At 41.1% G+C, this 15,464-nt stretch overlaps 1 protein-coding gene across 4 annotated transcripts in view; it reads right to left on the bottom strand.

Annotated features, from left to right (window-relative positions):
• Window positions 1-559: 559 nt before the first annotated feature.
• Window positions 560-15,464, bottom strand: part of LOC147111607 (betaine-homocysteine S-methyltransferase) — a 52,095-nt gene continuing 37,190 nt past the window's right edge. For 3 of the 4 annotated variants that reach the window (XM_085998683.1, XM_085998681.1, XM_085998684.1), the window contains exons 5-8: window positions 12,289-12,450; window positions 9,954-10,159; window positions 5,286-5,362; window positions 560-777 (exon numbers count right to left, since the gene is read on the bottom strand). In XM_085998683.1, coding sequence (XP_085854809.1) covers window positions 701-777; window positions 5,286-5,362; window positions 9,954-10,159; window positions 12,289-12,450 — 522 coding nt within the window. In that variant the 3' untranslated portion in view covers window positions 560-700. The remainder of the gene's footprint in view (window positions 778-5,285; window positions 5,363-9,953; window positions 10,160-12,288; window positions 12,451-15,464) is intronic. The other variant, XM_085998685.1, reaches the window with a different exon arrangement.

The following is a 15,464-nucleotide window of genomic DNA, read 5'->3' as shown; positions in this document are numbered from 1 at the left end:
GGAGGGGCGGTGCCTAGCTCGGGCGTGGCTGGGCAACAGAGGCCCAGGCTTCCAGGCCTGCAAAAATGGTGAAAGGTAGGAAAATTATAGAGGTTAGAGAAAAGATTAACAAATTAATTAACTTTTTTTAAAAACAATTTGCGTTTTAAAAGCAACTTTTTTTTTGCTGGAAATGTAGATTTGAAAAGAAACACGCAGAAAGTGGGAACAAAAAATAAACTTACGAATCAAGATGGCTGACACACCTCAGTTCAGAATGATAAGGCCCGCCCACACACGCACTGATTGGTCAACCGTCAGGTCACTGAACTGTAGGATTGGTCAATCGTCACGTCACTCCACTCTAGGATGGCCCACCCGCACACGCAATGAACCCGCCCCCACTCGATGCTAATGAGCGGAATTTTGAACATTTTTTGGATACTGTCGGCACAATTTTTGTCTGACCAAAAAGTAAATACGCCTATGAGAGTCCCCTAATGATAAGCTTTCTTTTGATATAACATATGTGTAGGTACGCTCTATAACTTTTGATTGTATAGCCGGACAGAGACAGAAAGACAGAGAGACATACTGTTTTATATATATATAGATTTCATTTAACAGGCTAATGGTATGTACAGTATTTAACAAACTGTAATAGTCAATAATGGCAATGGAAGTTTACAGCATTCACATTCCTCTTGCTAATATTTGAAGCTCATTCATGTGACGAATTCAGTTTTAGAATATCTCGTAGTTCTGCTATATCAGCTGGGGTAGTTCTGCAACAGCCACCTATAAGACAGATATTTTTAAAAGTACAAAATTTGAAGGGTCAATTCTTCAGTACTCTTCATAGAGCTCAGAGATGCTAGAACCTTTGCTTGAGCAAACATCCAGCTTAACTATATAACTAGTCAAAGATAGACATACCATTATGCTAGATGTTACAAAATAAAATATTTATGTTTAGAATCATCATTGTCGAGGGTTACAGCATTTGAAATGCAGATAGTGAAAATAACAGCAAAAAGGCAATTAAGATTACAGCAGAGAATTCCTGTTTAAAACTTGCTGCTGCTGGAGACACGGAATTACGTCCACACTGGTCACCACACTTTAGGAGGATGTGAAGGCCCATGAGAGGGTGCAGAGGAGATTTACCAGAATGGTTCCGGGGATGGGGGATCTTAGCTACAAGGACATGTTGGAGAAGCTGGATTTGTTTTCATTAGAGCAAAGGAGGTTGAGGGGTGATTTGATAGAGGTGTACAAGATTATGACAGGTTTGGATAGACTAGACGGGGAAAGGCTGTTTTCGCTAGTTGATGGTACAAGGACTAGGGGACACAGATTTAAGATTTTGGGAAAGACATACAGGGGGAACGTGAGGAAAAACTTTTTTACGCAGCGAGTAGCGAGGACCTGGAACTCACTGCCGACGGAAGTGGTGGAAGCGGAAACAGTCAAATGTTTTCATGGGGAGACTGGAGGGAAATAAACTTGCAGGGCTATGGGGATAGAGCAGGGGAATGGGACTGACTCGATTGCTCTGCAGAGAGCCGGCATGGACTCGATGGGCCAAATGGTCTCCTTCTGTGCCGTTATGACTCTATGACTAATGATTCAGGTATGGTAAACAAGAAAAAAATAGGGGAGCATCTAGGATCAGTGATCACAACACCATTGAAACTGAAATGCTCACAGAAAAAAGATTATGCGCAAAATGTGGGACTGTAAAAGAGCAGACTTTGAGGGAATGTGAAACTAGATTCGAAAAATGGTTAATTAGATTAAATTAATGGCTAAGAGATCAGAAAAGTGGAAAGTATTTGAGGAAATGTTGGGTTATAATTGAAATTTATTCTAGAAAATTAAAACAGTTCAAAAAGGGCAACCAAAGCCAAAGTGGTAGAGGAGAGTTAAGCATATCATTAGCGTAAAAAGGAGTCTTTCAAAATCTACAAGGAATCTTGTAGACAAGAGGATTGGGCAAATCAGAGAGATATGAAAAGCAAGTGGTAAATGTAATGAGAACCCAAGAGAAATGAATACAAGGTTGAGAACATTGGAAATAGCAAGGGATTTAAAAAATATATACACAGCAAACAAAGTCTAAAATGTTGGTCCACTTAAAAATAGCAGGAAAGTGGTAAGTGCGAACCAAGAAATAGAGTTATCAAGTACATTTATCTTTATTCTAGAACAGGAAGGAAAGATACCCAAGTCAAATACCAATTTCTAGGATAGCAGTAGAGGAGCTAGACAGTGCAAATTATGATAAATATGGCTATAAAATAGATAAAGGACTTGGTCCAATCCAAAGTGTTAAAGGAAAATTTATGGAGCTATAAATGACATTATCTCAATTCTGGAAGAGATTCCCAACCAATAGAAAGTAGCTCACATCATTTAAAAAAGGGTCGAGAGACATGCTAGAAACTACCAACTAGTAAGACATCTGTTGAAATGATTTTCAGAGATACAGTGCAGAAAACATTGGAAAACCATAACTTTTCCAAATGTTACAATCAGCATGGATTCAGGAAAAGTGGTTAATGTGGTGTGTACCATCGACAAGATGCACTGCAGCAACTCGCCAAGACTTCTTCGGCAGCATCTCCTAAACCCGCGACCTCTGCCACCTAGAAGGACAAGGGCAGCAGGCGCATGGGAACACCATCAACTACAAGTTCCCCTCCAATTCACACACCATCCTGACCTGGAAGTATATCACCGTTCCTTCATCGTCGCTGGGTCAAAATCCTGAAACTCCCTCCGTAACAGCACTGTGGGGATACCTTCACCACACGGCCTGCAGTGGTTCAAGAAGGCGACTAACCACCACCTTCTCAGGGGCAATTAGGGATGGGCAATAAATGCTGGCCTTGCCAGCGATGCCCACATCCCATGAACGAATTTAAAAAAAAGTTTTAACTAACCTCCAGGAGCTTTTCAAAGAGATTACTGACCTGGTGAACCAGGCAAATACAATTGATGTTCTATACTTAGATTTTCAAAAGGCCCTTGACAAGGTTCAAAAAGCACTGATTATGGTGTTGGATAGAAAAATGATTTTAAAACAGGAAACAAATAGTAGTTAAATTTGGGGATTTTATAGGTTCGAAGGGCGTTATGAGAGGATACTTCAAGGGTCGATCTTGGGATGACCACCATTATTTATATATACTAGCGATTTCCAATGGTGTTGCTTACAGTCAGTTTGAGAATATAATATTTGATAACAGTTGTGCCATGTAATATACAATGCAGTATTACAAGGACACTGAATTACAGTGAATATATTAAATTGCATTTTTATTAAAAGTTATTCTGGGATTTTTGGATTGAATTCTACAATTCTGCACATTTTTTCATTACAATGTAAATCAGTGATCTTGATCATAATAGACTGGTTTAGTTATGTACTAATTAGAATAGGAGTGCAGGAGGTTGGAAGTACTTCCTAATATTTTTGAATAATGGGGTGTAGGTATACTAGCGGAAGGATAATAGGATTTGGCAGAACTTTTTTTTTAGGTTTGGTAGAAGTGAGAGGAGGAGAGTCACTGAATGTGCAAACATTGAAGGAGATTGTAGCATATGGAAGAAATGGGAGGGAGTTCCTGGCATCTGGGGTTATTTGGAAAGACAGTCCTGGAGTTTGCAAATATGAGGGTAGTCTCAAGAGTCTGTGACAATTCTGAGAAGTGGGGGGTGGGCCTGTAAGTGTGGGAGCAGTTGGGAGGATGTTTCCAGGTATGGGAGTAGTGGATTCCAGGATTTGCAAGCACTGGGGCAGTTGAGGTATATGAGTATTTGGGAGGAAGAGAGTCTGTAGATGTGGGAGCAGGGTATGTACAATCAGTGGTGTCTGGCAGTTCTGCCAGGGGTCTCCTGATTTGGAATCAGTGGAGGGGGTATTATTCGAGAGGGAGTCAAACAGACAATTTCAAATATATACAAACTTTCAGCTTGGTTTAGTTGTGCATTTGATGACCTGTTTTTTTTTGATTGGCATAAGAATTATTTTAAGCTATTGGAATTATTAACGGACCAGAGCTTTCTGTTTGCTATCCTGTGTTCGACCCTAATTACCCATGCATGGTCCCATATTGGATGTTGTACTGAGAACTCATCAAAAAGGGGAGAACATGCACACATTATCAATTCTTAAATTCCTCCACCTCCCTCTTCTCCTTTAAGACCCACTTTAAAACCCACCTTTTGACCAAGCTTTTGGTCACCCTAGCTAAAATCTCCCATTTGGCTCGATGTCTATTTTTGTCTGATTACACTTCTGGGGATTTTTCTACGTTAAAGATGCTATATAAATGCAAGTTGTTCTTGTTGTTAAAGGGCTACAGCTAACATTTAAAGGCATGTGGTTACTTAAATGCAAATGGCCACATATGGGGTTAGAAGTTGCATCAGCCTTATATTTTCAATATATTTTTTAGCCTTTCCAAAGGCTATATTGTGCAAAAGGGTGGCTGGCAAAAAACATGGGAAGAAAAAACAAGTGTGGAAGCAGGAAACAGAAATGGAATAAAAACATAGGCCTACTGTTATAAATCTCATCATCATGAAGAAACGACTCATGAAGTAACACTGGACGGCCAGCTGGTGGCGCCGTCCAAGGAGTATAAATACTCAGGCGTGGGCCCAGCTTGTCCAGGGACTTTTTGTAAGACAGGAACTAGTGAAGTACAACTAGACCTCCATGTTCTGAAACAAGTTGATTAAAGCCTTGCTTTATACTCGAACCAAGTGCGTAGTGAGTTTTATTACGTCACCTACCTTTTAAACGTACAGATTTTCTGCACAGTGGAAAGGTTATCTGATGTTAATGCACTGTTTGCTTTGGTTTAAGTTTAAGGACTTGTGAGACTTGTAGAGAGGTGGAGCTTTGTATAATCAGTGTACATGTGAAAGCTCACCTTGTGGCTGCAGATGAGTATTGTAGAGGGGCAGCAAGTAGATAAGGAAGATAAGTCATTGCTGGAGATACACTGCCTGCACTCAAACAGGTAGGAATTGAACCATGCAAGGACAGTCCTACAGAACTGGACTAAGTTCCTTCCCTACAAAAATAAGCAATGATATTAATATCTCTACAACTCTCAATCCCCCTTCTCAACTGATATCATTCCATCTCCCTTTTAAAGGTGTCAATTGATCTTGAATTAAATATCTTCTCTGGGAATCTGTTTAATTAAGATCAGTAAAGACACAAAACATTTATTTGTTTTTGCTAGTGTCTCCTTGATCATAGCCATACAACTCAAGTTCTAAAATCTTACCAATCCATTTAGCACCAAGTTCTTTCCATTCCAACGCAAATTTTGCAAGTTGTCCATTGATTGGCCCGTTTCCCCAGCTGTGAAAATAAGGTATTGGAAACACCCCATTAATAAATATATAACATAGGCATTATTATATTGCATACAAAGAAAGCTGTAGAAAATGATTTTCCATGTGGGTTTCACAGTACACCATTTTCCCAAATTATTGGTCGTCATCTTCCAAATATAGAGAAAGTTGCATGGAAATAATCCAACAATGCATCTTGTAAAACAGAATCAATATTTTATCTTAATTAATAACTCTAAATGTGGTCAAAAAGCAATACTGCCATGTAGAAGTAAATCCCAGTGAAGTCTTTCTTTCCATTTCATCCCTATTAATTCTTGTAAATACTTCTCATCAGTTTGTTATTCCACTGCCTACATCATCCTACTCACTTTATTTAGGCCATTTGCAGTGCTATGGTGTCTCTTCTCCTGTCAATTAGGGGTAAAGCATGCAAATAAGGATTCCTGACCCCCAATTTTCAAACCCTCCAAAAGGACAGCAATTCACCTACAGCAACATTACCATAGAATACCAAAGGAGGCAATGCAGCCCATTGTGTTTTTGCAGACTCTGCTCGAGTAATCCAAAACTAATCACACTGACCCATTCTTTCCCCACAGCCCTGTACCTGCCTCTGTTTCAAATATTTATCCAATTTTCCCTTAAAATATGCATTGGTCTCTGCATCAACCACTCCCTATGGCAAAGTATTCCATACTCCAACTACTCTCTACATGAAGAAATTTCTCCTAACCTCTCTCCTTGCTCTTGATGAGAATTTTAAATTGATGACTCCTTGTTACTGACTCCCAAACTAGAAGAAATAGGCTTTCCCTATTCACTACAAAACCCTTCATAATTTTAAAACCGCTATTAAATCTTCTCAGCCTTTTCTACTGCAGTGGAAATAGTCTCAGTATCTCAAGTCTCTCCTCATAACTATAGTTTCCCATCCCTGGCATTATCTTGGTGAATCTGTGCTGCACACTTTCTATGGCTTTAATGTCCTTTCTATAATGTTGTGCCCAAAACTGCACACAGTGCCATTAACTGTAGCCTAACCAATGTTTTGTTCTTTATTCTCTGTGCCCCCATTTAGAAAACCCAAAATGCTGTGGGCCTTTTTTATGGCTTTACCTAGTTACAAATTTGGGTCTGTTGCAGGTATTTACTCGGGTTCAGTGGTGTCAGTTAATCCTATAGGCGGTCTGTTCACCTGCGTCTTGTAGAAATTGACTTTCACTACCCTACATCTAGCGCAGTAGCAGGAGTGGAGTGTTACAATGAAACTCCCCTGTGTTCTGGACTGATGTCTGAGGCATGCACATGTTCTCCTTCAATCTTGCCAAAGGTGGACTGAGCTAACACTAGGCAATTCATTAGATGGTTTGATTTGTAAGCTGCTTTATTTCACAGTGGGTAAAATATACAGAACACTTAGTACAATGAAAGTCACTTGGTACAATCAGTTCAAGTTCTGTTTGCATATATTAGTTGCTGTGACCCAAGAATGATCATACCTATCCAGCTTTGTTTTACCATTGATCGACACAGCTGGAAATGCTTGATCTTTCATGGATAATCGCACTTGCAGCTGAGCATCTATTCCCATAACATTAATGAATTTTAATCTTTTCAACATTTGGAAGGTCACCACTATTGGAAAGCCAAAGGTTTGGAATCTGTATAGCAGTCAATCAAATCAAAAGTCTAATTTAAAGCTAATTTTTTTTAAACTATTCAATTAATGTTTCTTGCTGTATTATGCAAGTATGTGCAACATAGGAAGTTGTATGTGCAAGTAAAGGAACATAGGAAACTAGGAACAGAAGTAGGCTATTTAACCCCTTGAGCCTGTTTCGCCATTCAATGAGATCATGGCTGATCTGTGACCTAACTCCATATACCCGCCTTTGGCCCATATCCCTTAATACCTTTGATTAACAAAAATCTATCAATCACAGTTATCAAATTATCAATTGATCGAGCATCAATTTATATTTGCAGAAAAGAGTTCCAAACTTCTACCACCCGTTGCGTGTAGAAGTTTGCTAGTGCTGTTGGGGAGGGTTTAAACTAAAATGGCAGGGGGTTGGGAACCTGTGCAAGGAGACAGTGGAAAGGGAAGCATGCATAGAAACAAAAGACAGGAAGGAGAAAAGCAAAAGTGGAAGGCAGAGAAATCAAGGGTGTAAATCAAACAGTGCCACAGTAAATAAGAATTCTAAAAGGACTAAGAGTGTTAAAAAATCAAGCCTGAAGGCTTTTGTGTCTTAATGCGAGGAGTATTCGTAATAAGGTGGATGAATTAGCTGTGCAAATAGATGTAAACGGATATGATATAATTGGGATTACGGAGACATGGTTCCAGGGTGACCAAGACTGGGAATTCAACATCCAGGGGTATTCAATATTCAGGAAGGACAGGAAAAAAGGAAAAGGAGGTGGGGTAGCATTGCTGGTTAAAGAGATTAACACAATAGTAAGGAAGGATATTAGCTCTGATGATGTGGAATCTGTGTGGGCAGAGCTGAGAAATACCAAGGGGCAGAAAACGTTAGTGGGAGTTATATACAGACACCCAAACAGTAATGCTGAAGTTGGGGATGGCATTAAACGGGAAATTAGAGATGCGTGCAGTAAGGGCACAGCAGTTATCATGGGTGACTTTAATCTACATATAGATTGGGCTAAGCAAATTAGTAACAATACAGTGGAGGAGGAATTCCTAGAGTGTATACGGGATGGTTTCCTGGACCAATATGTCGAGGAACCAACTGGAGATCAGGCTATCTTAGACTGGGTATTATGTAATGAGAAAGGATTAATTAGCAATCTTGTTGTGCAAGGCCCATTGGGGAGGAGCGATCATAATATGATAGAATTCTTCATTAAAATGGAGAGTGAAGTAGTTGACTCAGAGACTAGGGTCCTGAATTTAAATAAAGGAAACTACGATGGTATGAGGCACGAGTTGGCTAGGATGGATTGGGGAACGTTACTTAAAGGGTTGACGGTGGATAGGCAATGGCAAACATTTAAAGATCGCATGGATGAACTACTGAATTTGTTCATCCCTGTTTGGCATAAAAATAAAACAAAAAAGGTGACTCAACAGTAGCTAACAAGGGAAATTAGGGATAGCATAAGATTCAAGAGAGGACATATAATTTGGCCAGAAATAGCAGCAAACCTGAGGATTGGGAGCAGTTTAGGATTCAGCAGAGGACAAAAGGATTAATTAAGAGGGGGAAAATAGATTATGAGAGTAAGCTTTCAGGGAACATAAAAACTGACTATAAAAGCTTCTATAGATATGTGAAGAGAAAAAGATTGGTGAAGTCAAGCGTAGGTCCCTTGCAGTCAGAATCAGGGGAATTTATAATGGGTGGGGGGGGGGGGGGGGGACTCAGTGAAGTAACTACTAACAATAACCAGCCCCAGGAGAGACAGTGACAGGGTAACACAAAGAATTCGACCCAACACAATCGTCGCTAAGCAAAAGGAAAAATATCTGACATATTGGGCAGAAACAACAAACCCCCCCCCCCGCCGCAGTCTATGGGCGGCAGACTGCGAGATCCTGCAAATATCTGCTGCAGATCCCTGGAAGGAGCCTGAGGCGTAGAAGGTGAGGGTGGTGGTGACTTTGACAGCCACTGGTAAGGCGTGTCCACCAGATCCTCTCGGCAGCAGGTCTTCTTCCAGCAGGCTATAAATGTCTGCAACGACATTGTTCAATAGCCGGAGCCTCCCGAAGCACTGCTGTTCAGTCATGTCCAGGAAACTCATCGTCTGCTTGTATACCCTTTGTTGAGGATATCGCCTCCGGCGTGGTGCAGCCCTTTGCTGACTTCCTCTCTCCTATGGAGCATCAGGTCGTTGAGGAGAAGGCTGCTGTTATGGTTACTGCTGCTGCTGTTAGTGCTGGAGCTCATCTTGGCCTGATTATGAGGTCCAAGGTGAGACAGCATAAGCGGCACCCATGCTGATGTGATAGAATAGAGGCAGGTAAAGTGGCGATCAGAGGCCCAATCCCTCAATGTTGTGATAGTGACTACCAATGTGGTGAGAGTGGCTTCCGAAGTTGCAGAAATGACCTGTAAACTGCTGACAGCTAAATCTCTGCACAAAATGGAGTCAGCAAGAGCCTTTCCATTAGCCAAGTAATCAGGTGTAATGTGGCAGCATTTGTGTGTTTTTCCCAGCTGTCAATTAATGGACTCGCACAATGGGCACTGAGCTTCTGCCTCCCCTTCACAGGCGAGGGTCCCGAGGTGTGTGAATCCCATGCTGAAGAAGTTAAAGCCAAAAGCTGCTGTTAAAAAGCCTCTTATGGGTCTCTCAACAAGCATTGAAGTACTTCAATGAGGTCGCCTGTCTCTCGCGATCGGGTCCATGACGCGCTGGGAAACGCACCTAAAGTCGGTGGGATCCCGGCACGCTGGCAATTTCGCCGATTTTTATTGCTGTTCCGTCCCCAAACCCGCATGCTCGTGACTGGGGAAATTCCGGCCATTATTTGTGTTAGCCAATGAGAAATAGATGATAACTTGCATTGCTATTTTACTTCTCAAACTAAAATGGTTCTACAATTGTTGGTTTAAATTACGCACCCTGCATTAGGAGTCCATCTTTCCCCACTGTTGGGATATACAATCCATCCTCTTTCTGGACCTATATTTTTGTTGGCAGTAGCAAGGAGTGGACTAACTATATCAGGGGTGCAGCAGTTTAATCCTATAGCCACCAGCTGATCAGATTTAATTGCACATTTCACTGCGTCATCAAACTTCTCTCCATGGGAAATACATTGCTCATCCTGCAACATAGTTTGAAATAAAAATTAGAAAATTAGTGTAAAAATGCACTATAAAGCTGTAAAAATCCATATTGAGTGTCCTGGTAGTTCTAACACTAAAATTGCTAACTCCATGTGAAGTAATAAAGAGATTAAAGAGGGTATTTTAACTATTGGCCAGTCGACAGCCGCTTGATACCTGCCCAGTCCATTTTGAACGGAGATCTTGCTGCAGCCCACCGGCTCCAGGCTGCCACAATATTGGGTGGCTCAGAGGCCGACCCGGCTGGCAGAAAGGTAGGTCGGGGGGGGGGGGGGGGGGGGGGGGGAAGAGCCTACAGTTGTGGAGGGTGGGAGCCCGAGGCAGTAGCAGCCCACATTATTCTTGTGGAGCCCAGAAGAGCACTCTTGCTTCTCCTGGCCCCACAAAAATCATTTTAACACTTACCTTTCCGAGTCTCTTTCTCTTGTTCTCCAGCTTTTACCGAGCTGAGCATCCACAGCGCTCGCTCCGCACAATGGGCCATTAAAATTGTATTGGAGTCCTGTGTATGTCATGTATTTGCATGGATTCATGAGGCAGCCAGGAGACCCTAGGATATATAGTGGTGGAGTGAGAACAGGGTGGTAAGTCAACCACCTCAATTTTGATTCTGTTACTACCCCGTTGCCGCCAGGCAAGGGAGTTAAAATTCCCCTTTAAATCCTAGTTTTGGCTCATCTCGTTAGAAGAATTCTTATGTTCTTATAAGGGTTAGCAATTCTTAGCCAGGCCGTCAGATGGAACATTGTAGAGCAGTGGAGCACTTCACTATAAGAGGATGCATTGCTCAATGGAAGTCCACTTCATACTGCCCTCTCAGAGTGGGTCTGATATAGCCAAGGGAAAGTCCATAATCTCACCTGTTCTATTCTTTCAGGTAAAGGAGATAAAGCATTACAATAGAAGCTTCTCAATTTTACTGAGTAAAATAAGCTTTGTTAAATAATTTCCTAATGCCATGTAGTATTCTAAGAAAATTACCAGGAAATGCAGCATTTTTAAGCAATTCATTTCTATCCCAAGAAACAATTTAAGTTATAAACATTACAAAGAAAAACAAAGAAAGCCATTCAGCTCATCTAGCTTGTTCTTTTATCCCTCCCTCACAGCATCCATCTGCATCTTGAATGACCAGGCTTTTTGCCTAAATGCTGACCAGAAGGCCATTCCAGGTATCGCTCAGTGTGAAGAAATGCGTTGTGTGACATCAGTGCTGAACTTGACTTTTACAAGTTTGTATCTCTGTTTTCTTGTCCTGCAGTCATAATTTAACTTGAAACATTACACAAGATTAACTTTTCTAATCCATTTAGTATTTTGTACAACGCTATGCTTCCTCTCATTCTGCTCCTTTCACATTTGAAGAGTCAAAGGCCCCAAGATTCCTGGGGTTCACTCTGCTGCCACAAGATTGTCAGAGCAGAACCCCCAGCCACTCTAGCCCAAAGCTGGAAAACCTGTTCCAAATCCCAGAGACCAGGTCATCTGCATAACCGGGGCAGATGCTTCAGCAGCACGTACGCCAATCTGCTTGCTGGAAGGTTGAGCTAAATGCTACCTCTCCAGCCGAGGTGTCCCCAGGCCGAACATGTATTATGCTGAGGCTTACCGAGGTCGTAACGGACAGAACTCTAAAGAAAGCCCAGAAACCTCCCTCAGATTCGGCACCTTGGCATGGGGAAAAAATAGAAGATTCTTCCATGGCACCCGCACACACATCAAATGGGGTGGAACCCCAACATAATCGGGCTCTACCACAAATTCCTGACTCCCACTCCCGTGGCAAAAATCAGGCTTTCCATCCTTGCCGGCCCCAATAATCCGTTCTCTTACACTCAGGGTCAGTTTCAGCATGACAGCCTCATAATTATAAGTCTACTGATTTGGCAATACAGCTCAGTATTCAGTTTGCTTTGTTAACTGCTGTTCTGCAATGACTAGACATGATCGCTGTTCATTCTCCTCGCACTCCCAGATCTCTTTCAGCCTCTTCCCTTTCTGGTTTGATGTAATTCATAAAGTCTAAATCAGATTTTGTTGCTAAGCCTTTACAGTATTTTAGAAATCAATAAAAACTGACTGTCATTAATAATTCAAGTTTAAGTACCTTGCTGGAAAATGACAGCCAGGCTTTAGTGTTAGGAAATTCTCTAAGGAGTTCCACCAGTGCTTCTCCTTCTTTCTGACTAGGAATTGTTTCCATAGCAATAAGATCCACTCCTGCCGTAATCAAAGACTGCATCTGAGGTCGATGCCAAGCCTTTAATTCCTGCAACAACCCAAAAAAATTATGCAGCATTTCAAATTCATTTCATAAATAAATAACATATTTTAATACTAAGCATCTATGAAGTTAAGGATGAGCAGTTACAAAATTATGCTACAATTTTAACTGAATTTCCCTTGTTGCTCTCAGAAAAAACCTATTTAGTATTACATCATCTTACAAATTGTCTATACATTTCCAATGAAGTATGAATCAGAAAATGTTATAAAGCAGACCTTCATTTTCATTAGTTGATGAACTAAATGCTTACCTCTCCAGATCTGTGCAAGCTTTTTCAATGATTTTTAGGGAAAAAAATATTTTTTTAACATCACAACGAAAGGTTGATCTCCCCAAAATTCACACCAATTTTCCTAAATTTGAATGTTAATACAATAAATGCAGTGAATCAGTCCTTTAAGGAGTTAAAGAGACTAATTACACAACAAATATCAGTCTCGGACTGGCAACTGTAAAGTGCAATGCAAGGTTGGCAGATGTGAGTTATACTACCAGTGCCCACATCTCTCTCTGCCCAGGAACTTTTCTATTTCAGACATTTGAATAAAGTGTCAGCAACAAGCATCCCCAGATATTGTACAACATAGTGAGATGATGATAAAGCTGTGCCCCAACCTTAGAAGAGCATCAGTGGGATATTTTCTATTTCCCACGCCAGCCATCCTATGGCCCGAGTAAGACTGACAATTAATACAGAATACCTTAATATACAATACAGTGTAGTTAGTAAGGAGCTTAAATTCAATTTTTAAATAGGTCATCACTACATACTTTTTTAGCTATTAAATTTAATGGGGTACCATTCTAATTTTTGACAAACCCTTTTTTAAAATTGTTTACAAAAAAATTTAAATTACATAAATTGTGTCAAAACGCACACAAATATGGTCCACCAAGCCAGCCCCATCCAGACATAGTGCAACCACAAACATCACTAACACCTGTCAATACATAATCTACTGACAAAGCAAAGAAAGAAACCTACAACCAATTCAGGAAAATACCATAAGGCAGTCAAGCAAAGCTCCAGGAGATCGCTCTAGACCATAACTCCTCATAATCCCAATTAACAGCAATGTATATTCTATAATTGGAAATCTTCTTTTCACTTAGGAATTTGTTAAATTCCATTTTAAAGGACTGTAGTAAATCCAGACCTACCGCATGTTTAGATAGTCTGTTCCAGAGGGGGGATGACACTGCAAAATGAAATACTTTCTGGCATCCAACTTAACACGTTGCCTGCATGGCCCATCCACCTCAAGTAACCTATCCAAGCTGGCAGAGTCCAATCTCTTCATCATTTTAAAAACCTCCATTATATCTCTCTATGCCTTTGTTTCTCTAAGGTAAAGAGCCCTATGTCTTGCAGTCTACCTTCAGGACTAAGAGCCCTTAAGCGAAGTATTGTTCTGGTAACCCCCCTCCGCACCTGCTCCAAAGCCTCAATTTCCTTTGTTGTGTGTGGGGACCCGAACTGGACACAATACTCCAAAGTGTTTGACATATCAAAGCCTTATATAACCTAATGATAGTGCTCTTTGTTTTATACTTGATGGTGTCAGCTATACAAGCTAAAACCTTACTTTCCTTATAGCCCCCTCACTTGTGTACCGTTCATGAGTGATTTGCAAGTACCCCAGGTCTCTTTCTTGATCCATTATCCTTTACAGATACCCCTGCATGATATAATAATGCCTTGGGTTTACCAACCCCAAATGTACAGCATTACTTTTGTCCACATTAAAGGATATATTTATTAAATTAATAACGTAAACTAGGTTAATAACTTAAACTACATTAATAACTTAAACTAGGTTAATTAATTAAAACTAAAAATAATCGATTGAATAAAAACTTGAATCAATTAAATAAATAAAATAAGGTTAGATAGAGTTGGCAGGGCAGGCGGTGTGTCGTAACTGCAGCATGTGGGAGTTTGTGGAGAGCAGCGTGACCCTGAGCAACCACATCTGCGGTAAGTGTCTGCAACTTGAGGAACTTCAGCTTACAGCTGTTGAACTGGAGTCCGAGCTGCAGACACAGTGATGCATCAGGGAGGGGGGGGGGGGGGGAGAGTTACCTGGACACTTTGTTCCAGAAGGCAGTCATACCCCTTAGGTTAAGCAGTTCTTTAGAGTTAGTCAATGGTCAGGGACAGAAGGGTGTGACTGCGAGTCAGGAATGTATGGGGACCCAGGATGTAGTGATGGAGGAGCCTTAGCTCTTGACCTTGTTCAACAGGTACGAGATACTTACCACCTGTATGGCTGAGAACAAGGACTGCAGGGAGGATGGGCAAACTGACCACGGCACTGTGGTACAGGAGGCCATTCAAGTGGGGGAAGTAAAAAGGAACGTAGTAGTGGTAGGGGACAGTATAGTCAGCGGAATAGATACTGTTCTCTACAGCCGCAAGTCCCGAAGGCTGTGTTGCCTGCCTGGTGCCAGGGTTAAGGATATCTCCTCGCGGCTGGAGAAGAACTTGAAGTGGGAGGGGAGGATCCAGTTGTCGTGGTCTGCATAGTTCTACCTATGTTGGTGGTTCCTAAGAATGAGGTTCTGCTGAGGGAGTTTGAGTAGCTAGGGTCTAAATTAATAAGCAGAAACTCAAAATGTAATCATCTCTGGATGACTACCCGAGCCAAGTGCAAATTAGCATAGGGACAAGCAGATCAGAGAGTTAAATGCATGGCTCAAAGAGAGACGAAGAATAGTAGTAAGCCTGAGGATTGGGAGAGTTTTAGAAACCAGCAAAGGATGACAAGAAAATTGATTAAAAAATGGGGGGAAATAGAATACGAGAGCAAATTAGCAAGAAATATAAAAGCAGATTGTAAGAGCTTCTACAAGTATGTACAAAGGAAGAGAGTAGCAAAAGTAAGTGTTGGTCCCTTAGAGGCTGAGACAGGAGAAATTATATTGGGGAACAAGGAAATGGTAGAGACTTTAAACAAATATTTTGTATCTGTCTTCACAGTGGAAGACACAAAAAG

The sequence above is a fragment of the Somniosus microcephalus genome, chromosome 10 (genome assembly GCF_052327205.1).
Source record: "Somniosus microcephalus isolate GS21.2 chromosome 10, FLI_Smic_1.0, whole genome shotgun sequence".
Classification (NCBI taxonomy): domain Eukaryota; kingdom Metazoa; phylum Chordata; class Chondrichthyes; order Squaliformes; family Somniosidae; genus Somniosus; species Somniosus microcephalus.
This window is presented reverse-complemented; position numbering and strand designations above follow the sequence as displayed.